The sequence below is a fragment of the Astatotilapia calliptera genome, chromosome 9 (assembly GCF_964374335.1).
Source record: "Astatotilapia calliptera chromosome 9, fAstCal68.1, whole genome shotgun sequence".
Lineage (NCBI taxonomy): Eukaryota > Metazoa > Chordata > Actinopteri > Cichliformes > Cichlidae > Astatotilapia > Astatotilapia calliptera.
In genome coordinates this window covers 2,101,441-2,110,330 of record NC_137430.1, presented here as the reverse complement: position 1 = coordinate 2,110,330, position 8,890 = coordinate 2,101,441, and the positions used below count along the sequence as shown (strand labels likewise).

The window sequence follows — 8,890 nt, the reverse complement described above, 5'->3', positions numbered from 1 at the left end:
ATGTCAGCGCCTGTTGCAGCGTGTTAAGAGAGCAGTGTGGAATTAAGAGCATCTTAAATGGGCCCCGAGGAACTCGGTTTCATTTCTCCTCGCTTTCATCCTTCTGTTTGTTCATACTGTCCCTGCTACTCTGCAGGGCTGATGTGAGGGTTCGAGTCACACTTTGGTCACTGATCAGTTTCTGAATGTTCATGAATCAGAATACTTTATTGATCCCTGTGGGGTACAGATGCTCCAAGACAGTAACAATAACAGACCAAACTAATATGATACAAACTTAACAAATAGCACCGATATAGGCAAGGCAAGGCAAATTTATTTGTATAGCACAATTCAACAACAAGGTGATTCAAAGTGCTTTACAGAGACATTAGAAACAAAAACAAATAAAAAGCATGATTTAAAATTGATTAAAACAATATAAACAAACAATATAAAAATCGCTCAATTATAAATATCAAGAATATTCCAGAGGTGGACATTTGACTCTAACCTGTGAACTTTGTCATTTGCTATTCTACTGTACAGCGTGTGAAAAAAGGATATGGTTATTATTATTTTCATAAAGAAAAACACACACCGTGTGTGCTCACTGCTGTTTCACACCGCTCACATTCAGTCAGCATGAATGAGAAGTGTGTGAAATATCAGCTGTGTGACATCACACATCGCCATAGGAACACGGGCATTTGGCTCACATCGCCTGAAGCGTCCCCTTAACATGTTTAACAAAGACGGCTAATAGGAAACGTTGGCAGACTTCAGTCCACACAGCAGCCTCGTCGTCCTGTGTGTGTGTGCGCGTATCAGTGATTCCTCACATCCTCGTGGTATGCTTTCATCAGTCCCAGGGGCCCATTCATTTCCTCTCTTCCTCCTCTTCTTCTCCAGCATCATCACAGTCACCCCTCACTTCATTTCTCATTTTTTTCTCCCACAGTTTAGTGGCTGCTGGTGGAAGTGTTGGCTGAGGGCCGTGAAGCACACAGTACATCAATTAATCCAGCAGTACTAGGTTCCAGGACGTGTGTGTGTGTGTGTGTGTGTGTGTGTGTGTGTGTGTGTGTGTGTGTGTGTGTGTGTGTGTGTGTGTGTGTGTGTGTGTGTGAAATGCTCAAATCTAATTATTCTCTACCTCTCCTCGTAGCAGGGATGTGGCTTAGACAGACTGCTGCTGGCTCAAGGTTTTCATTGCTGCAATACCTCTCTCTCTCTCTCTTGCTCTCTCCCTGCATCCTACCTTACCCCACCTTCTTCCTGGTTCATCTATCCTCCTGCCCCCTGTTTTATCTTTCCCTCTCTCCTCTATCACTCTCTCACAGATGCCACATCACACCACACACTTGCACTTTCCCTCTCTCTCTCTCTCTCTCCCATCTGCCTGCTTTCTCACTCGCTCCACCAGCTTGTCGCCGGCTGCCTGTTCATTTGCCACGGCAGAGCAACAACTGGCTTCTTTCAGTGCTGGAGAGCAGCAGGAAAAGTGGAAGGAGAAGAAGAAGTAGAGGAGGGAAAGGAGAAGAAGAGGAGCTCTTTTGTGAAGCGTCCTTCGCTCATCCCTCTCTGGCAGCAGCAGCCGCAGCATCCGTACCGCTGCCTCCATCAGCAGCGGCGCAGCGGCCGCCGCTCTCGCTGCTGGATGCTCCGTCTCCTGCCGGGATCTGCCTCCACCTTCTCCTCAGGGAGCTCTTCCTGGAACTGGGAGGGGGAGGGAGATCACCACCTCCCAGTTTGCCACGGACCCTCAGCGAGGCAAGGAGAATTGTAGGAGAGCTGAGGAGAGGCACCACCCTGAGTGACAGGAGGAAGCAGGGTAAGAGGCCAGAGTGGCACACACAGAGCTCGCACTTCCATACTTTGCTGTCTCCATTTGCACATCCTGTGAAGCGCAGAAAAAAAACCTGGCTTCTACATCACCTCCATCAGCCTGCTCTCCTGTCTGCACTCATCATCTTCACCAGACTGTGGGCACTTTAGAAGAACCACAAGATGTGTGAATGTGTGTGTGTGTAAGCAAGGTCCTGAAAGTTGAGTGGAGACAGGAGGGAGTACCTGCAGCTCCTGAGCAAAGAGAAAGAAAGCAACTGTGTGAGGCAGCATCCTCCTGATGTGTGCTGCTGCTCTTCCTGACGCTCACAAACAAAGACTGACACAATCATGCTCATAGTAATCTGATGAGACTCCAGGGAGCTTCCACTCTACAATCAATGATACTTGGGCCGGCCGACCTCTCTGAGTGTGTGTGTGTGTGTGTGCAGACTGGCCTGGCTGAGTCGAGCTTAAGTGAAGAATAGAGGAGGGGATGCTAGGTTAGCCTCTGCTTTCTTCCTTCTTTGTCTCGTTGCTCCTCAGTCTTCCTCCTGCCAGCTTGGGGCTGCTGACTCTGATCATCAGTTTGTTTCTTCGTTCTGCTTCAGCTCATCTGCACGTTGGGATTTTTCATCCTCGTCACTGTGTTTTCTGATTGCAAGTCCAGTCACACCATCTGTTCCTCCTGTTAAATATGATTTTTCAGTTCTCAGGAACAATGAAACAGTTCATTTAGTGCCAGCGTGACAGAGACACAGACTGACAACCTTTTACCAAAGCAGCCTGATTGTGGGGAAAAAATCAATGGAATGATTTTGGATCAGCTTAGCTGGAGCGTGCTCTTTGTATTCAGCCGGCTAGTTTAATTAGAATAGAACGGAATAAATTTGCTTGAACTTTTCATCCATTATTCATGCATCACCCACCGACATTTAAATACATTGCTTTAATTTCAAAATAAAGAAATAAATCTGCCAAACTAATACTTAGGAACCGATTTAAAGTCAATTTTAAAGTTAACAAGTTGCAACAAGTAAACTCTGTACAAAATGCTTGCTCTTCCAGTAAATAGCCCGCTCCAGTAAGCTAGACACCTGCAGAAACACAGTAGTATTTCATAAAATCAAACAAATGAGTTGCCTGCATGTGCTGCTCCCTCCCTCCCTCCCGTTGTATAATCCATGTGTTGATTTCTCTGCCTGTCCCATGGGGGTGGGGAGGGGATGGTAATGGAGTGTACAGGGCTATTGTCACACCACAGCAGCTCCTGGCCTGACCTGCCTAACCCTCCGTCTCCCCTGTGTGTGCACCCCAGCCCCCCTGTCACCCTCCAACCCCTCCTTCCCAGGTCTCATGGGGAAGAGCTGGATGAGCTTTCGGGAGATCTGGGCGGTGCTGCCGGGCTGTAGTCCAGGTGAGAGACGGTCGCCGTTTCTCACGCTCCCCCTGTCGCTTGCAGAGATGGTTGCACAGAGGCGTGAGAGACTGAATCGATGTAACGTGAGCTTTTTCACACCCTTTTTTTCTCTGTTTTCTGTGTCTCCCTCTGACACCCACTTGCTGGCTTGGATTGAAAATGCCACCATTGTCAATTTTCTCCTTTGCAGAGGAGCCATTGATGGAGCCTAGCCTCACACTGCAGCGAGGCGTCTTCAATCAATGCACTGGCCACTCTCTGTGTATGTGTATGTTTCTGTTTGCCACCGGAGCCTGAAGGGGGGCTGCTGATGGCAGCGGCGATGGCCATGGTGGTGATGGTGGTGGTGATGATGATACGATGGCAGTGGCGCTGCTCACGTGCTTTCTGGCTTAGCTCCCCTGTTTACTGAAAGACTCTCTTCGGTGACGGGTATTCTTGGGTGGATAATACAGATCACGTTGTTATTGCTTAAGAATACGCGTAGTCGAGGAGAGTCCTCTCTTCGCCCAATACCCCTCAGCCCCCCCCGCACTCACCCACCTCACCTCCCCCCGACAAAACACCACCCAACCACGGAGGTCTGTCAGGTTGGGTGAAGCCACACCTCCACGCTCCACCTTCCTATAAAGAAAACCCATCTCTTCTTTGATTTCCGCTGCATCCCGCTGTCTTGCCTTCCCGCCCACTTCCTGTGTGCTGAGCCACGGTGTGAGGTCGACAGTGTCCTCGTGTCTGTCCCACCATACATCTGTCGGTGTGTCTCTGTCTGCGAGGCGTGGTGTGTGGATGTAGTCTTTCAGTGTGTGTGTTGTTCTTTGAGGGAAACGCTGGATTATTAGACGTGTGCATGTGTACGTGTTCCTGCAAAGCCAGCCTGGAACAAGCAGTGGCAGCAGACAGATGCCTGTCTGAAGCCTTCCCGTCAAGAAGGACACATTCTCTCACGCGAGCAACAGGTTTCTGTGCTGAGCACTGGATCTGCATTAATACTCCCGCCTGGCACTCTGTGTGCCGACAACATGAAATAAGCAAAGATAAGGCTCTAGATTTAAACATAGAAACTAAAGCACGGCTCATCAGGTGTAATATCTTTACATCTTTCATTTCCTTGGTCTGCACTGGACTGGCTGTACCTTAGACTCCAGGGCTGTGTGTGACAGATGGGATAGCCCCGCACACTCACACTGGGTATGTAGAAGAAAGGCTTTTTTGGTCCTTGAAGGTTTGGAAATTAGTCAATTAATAAAAAAGATTATTAGTACAATTGGAGATAAATGATCTGACCACGCCTCCAAACACGCCCCTAGCTCTACAAGCTTTTCGTTCTTGTTTTCTTGCCCCAGCCTCCCTCCCCTTTTTCAGTTCTTTCACGTCTTCTTTTCTCATTAGTAAACGGGGATCCCTCCCATGCCTTCCCCAAACCACAGCTCAGTTCACATTTAATCCTCTATCTACTAAAAACGCTGTCAAACCTAAAATAAGGACGTGGGCCCAGCTCGTGAATGCACTCATCGATAAGAAGGATGAAGACCAAGGCTCAATTCTGTCTAACACCGAAGATGCCAACAACACCAAGAACATACTGAGAGTGTGTGGTGATGGCTTCAGACTGCTTCTCTTGTTTGAGCGTCAGTCCTCGTGTGCGCACGCTGCAGGCACAGCGCTCTGTGCTCGGCACAGCTAAACAAAAACTACCATAAAAGCTGTGTGATTAAGTTTGGCTTCATTAGAGTGTGACATCAGCGTGGGCCTGTAATATTTACTGAGGGGCCAGTGGACATCCACCGGCTGCGGTTACAGAGTGGAACCTCCTTTTCTTCAGCTCCGTGTAGTGCATTTATTCTGTGACTGAGCTGTGCTGAGCTGCCTCTTGTGTTCCCCCTTTTTTATGCAAATGGCTGCTCAAATGGCATTTATCGCAGTGAGGTTTACGCCACATGTAACGCTGCTGCTGCCGCTGAGCCTCACACACACTCACACTAATGCACGCACACACTCATAGCTGAGAAAACAAAATGTCCACCACGAGCAGTCGACAGCTCAATTTATGCATTGAGGAAAGCGGCGTCTAGATAAACAATTACCCCTGGCTCAAATGGTCTATAACCAGCTTTTTCTGCGTTGCCAGCCGGGCCAATACATCATGAATATGGATTCCATCTCCATGTCTGATGGCACATTCTGAACCTTAACAGCCGTGTAAAATCCATTTAAACACTTAATAGGATCAGCTCGAGTCATACAGCCACGTCCTCACATGCATCGCCTCCCGTGATTGTGTGCTGCAGATTTCCGTATCGCCGGGCTTTTCCGAGCCTTTAAGAAGCAGTTTCTGCGCCGGCTTTGCTGCCACGTCGAATATAAAAGTTAGAGTCACTTAGACATGCTTGTGACTGTAATTATACAAATCATCCCAGTCATTACCACTGCAGATTATTCCAATAATGCAATTAATGCTTAACACTTGGCTTAGCTGATAATTACTGCTCCTTTGCTCGTAGAAACAAACAGAGCAACATGCTTAAACGTGTGTAGGAGGATGTAAACCGGAGCATTTGTGGGGTAATGACGAATCCAAAAAGGAGCCTCCTCCCCTGCTCTGCATGTCCACTGTGCCGTAGCGTGGACGCGGTCCTCTCGCTGTTTGCTACCTGCAACTGTGTTTGTTGCTGCTGCGGGGCTTCAGCTGGCTGCCACCGCTGCTGTCATCTCATGTTGCATTGTGTAAACACCTTACATCTAGCTCCACTGCTACACCGTTAGCCTGCGATGATTCCTTTGTTTGCATTAAAAAGCAAACACATGCATCCAGGCAGTCAACTGTTGCATTTCCTGACTGATTTTGGGCTCTTCAGTGGTGGTGATGAGCACACCGTGATGTGGTATAAAGTGTTGTGTTAGTCGCTGTGTGTGCCAGCCTGTGTTTGGACTGTTTCAAAAGAGCTGCTTTGCTGTAAAACCCACTGTTGACATGTCCTGTCAAATGCAACGCTCAATTTCTTTGAGGCGTGGACGAATGAGGCATTGTGTGCTGAGAGTGACGCCTATCTAAAGTGCATGTGTGCTCCTGTGCTCGTGCACTAATGCTGTTGTGTGCTGACGACATGCTGCTGCAGCTGCTGATGACTACGGTGATCCCTTTAGGCTAACCACTCTTTTCAACACATGTGAGGTTGTCCTGTAAGTGTGCCTTATTTCTGTCAATAAATTGTGGCTGTAAATACAAATAAATCCCTCTCTTCAAATTGAAGTGTGAAACGAAGCATTAATTAACAACTTGTGTATACACACACACACACACACACACATTGATGTGGAAAGAGGCCTTTACTGTGTGCTTGAGGCCTGTTTCATATCATAACACAAAATAAAAAATACACGAGGTGAGAACTGCATTAGTGTTAAATATTCGGGTTAATAACTTGAACACTTTCTGTCCCCACACTCTGTTGGCCTTTCCCCCTCAGAGAGTAAAAACAAAACGATCTCCTCTGTTCTGCTCTTTGGCAGTTAAGTTCAAAGAGGCGGAAATATCCAGTGTATTTAAAAAAGGCAGACGAGCTGTGAAACTTTCATTTGTAAATAGTAGATATTTTTTACTAAATTGCCAGGTTTGTTCAAACTACACACACACAAGCAGTAACGGCTGAAACAATGTGACTGACGAGCAGATTTTAACAGAGGTGTGGACTCGAGTCACATGACTTGGACTCGAGTCAGACTCGAGTCATTAATTTTATGACTTTAGACTTGACTTGAAAAAATGTTCTAAGACTTGTGACTTGACTTGGACTTTTACACCAATGACTTGGGACTTGAATTGGACTTGAACCGGTTTACTTGAAAAGACTTGATATTTTACCCCAAATACAAAATTTAACATGCATATTATATAGAGATTGAAAATGTGACGTCATTCACGGGTAGAACCGCAAAGGATTCTGGGAACTCGTGGCAAGCGGTACTAGCGCACGCAGGCTTTCAATTAAAATCAGTTATACAGCGATAAAAAGAAACACAAGAAGCCGTTGTATTATTAACTGCAATAGCCGGTCGCATGACAGCCATGGGAAGCCGACGGGTAAAGAGATCGGTTGTTATCGGATTACCTCGTTGAAGAGAAATTGTTCGAGCCATGTTTCCAAAGTAACAAAGACGCGACTGGATTGCAGCCATTGAAAGGTCAAATATAACGTCCCAGAACCCTCCAGCTCACAGGCTAGTCTGCTCCAAGCATTTACACGAAGGTCAGTGTTTTTTAGTAGTTAATACGTCATTTTCATAACATAATTGGTGATATAGGGTACAAGCAAGTCTGGCGCTGAACAGAAATTGTTGCGCTATGCTCCTTTATTTATTGTGCATAAATAGTGAATTGTCCTGACACAATATTGCGTTTCGCTTCTGTTATTATGGTACACTGACAAAAACACATACTTTTATTCACAGGATAAAACAGGTTTTTTGTATCACTAATTGTCCAGTACGATTACAGCATACAATATTGTTGTCACTGCTACATTTCTGTGATGCTACCAGAAATTATTTCCACTACTAATTAATTACCGTTGAGCTCAAAGGTCCTATTAATAAACGGTTAACGAATGTGTATTTATGACGACGATTTGTGAGACTGGTAAACTTATGATACGTACGATGGTCTTTCGTTCTACACGGTGCATTTCAAGGTCCTGCACCCATCCGTCGGTAAACTGTACCTGGGCTTGTTGCAGTGACCTGAAGTTACTAAACTTCATGAGTGTATGCACTCACTCCAAGAACCGTATGATTATAAATATGCATATAAATATGCTACGATGAGATAGCTGACTTCATCTAACTAGCAAATGTTGTCCAGGCTACGTTGGTGATACAGTTTTTTTTAATGTGTATGATATTTTTGTCATGCGATTTTAAAGCCGGTCCTACAACCGCATCCAAGAATGACATGCAGCTTATCTCAGAACTGTCGGTGAAAATTATTCTTGGAGCTAGGTTTAATTGAGCTGCATTTTAAAGAGGTGCAGTTTTCACAATTTGTGTATATTTTCTAAGTTAACTATTTTGTCATGTGTTGAGAAAAACACAGATTTTAAAATTACATGGTCTAATATTTACATTTAGCATAACTGCAACATTATTTTTTCGTTGTTTTTTTTTTTTAAAGACTCGAAAGGACTTGAAATTCAAAGTTTCAGACTTGTGACTTGACTCGGACTTTTACACCAGTGACTTGAGACTCGACTCTGACTTGCCTGACATTACTTGAGACTTGACTTGAGACTTGAGGATAAAGACTTGAGACTTACTTGAGACTTGCAAAACAATGACTTGGTCCCACCTCTGGATTTTAAAATCGTTTCCTCTTTTTCAAAAAGAGCCATTTTTATCCCTCTTATTTTCACTTCTTTACACTAACTAATAGAATTTTCATCAGTTCAAAAAAAACAAAGAAAAGCAAGAAAAGAAATATCAATACACTCCTGAAAAATGTGTTGCGACCTTACAAGATCCACCAAAGGATTTGCTGCCCTGGGTTTGCTTCAGTCGTGCATCTGAGGGAAAGACCTGCAGGCTCTACTCAGTGCTGCAGAAATGCCACGGGTTCAGCACGCATCATAATTTTGGTATTCTACTAAAGACTGAAAATTTTAAATAACA

At 45.4% G+C, this 8,890-nt stretch overlaps 1 protein-coding gene across 1 annotated transcript; it reads left to right on the top strand.

Annotated features, from left to right (window-relative positions):
* Positions 1-1,152: 1,152 nt before the first annotated feature.
* On the top strand, positions 1,153-6,474 carry LOC113029911 (uncharacterized). The gene is made up of 3 exons (XM_026180931.2): positions 1,153-1,813; positions 3,125-3,309; positions 3,417-6,474. The coding sequence occupies exons 1-3, from the start codon at positions 1,153-1,155 to the stop codon at positions 3,426-3,428; spliced, it is 858 nt and encodes a 285-aa protein (XP_026036716.2). The 3' UTR covers positions 3,429-6,474.
* Positions 6,475-8,890: the final 2,416 nt, after the last annotated feature.

Coding starts and splice junctions, on each gene's coding strand:
- LOC113029911 (XM_026180931.2), top strand. CDS start 1,153: ATGTGGCTTAGACAGACTGCTGCTGGCTCAAGGTTTTCATTGCTGCAA. Junction 1,814..3,124: donor GAGTGACAGGAGGAAGCAGG/GTAAGAGGCCAG, acceptor TGTGCACCCCAG/CCCCCCTGTCACCCTCCAAC.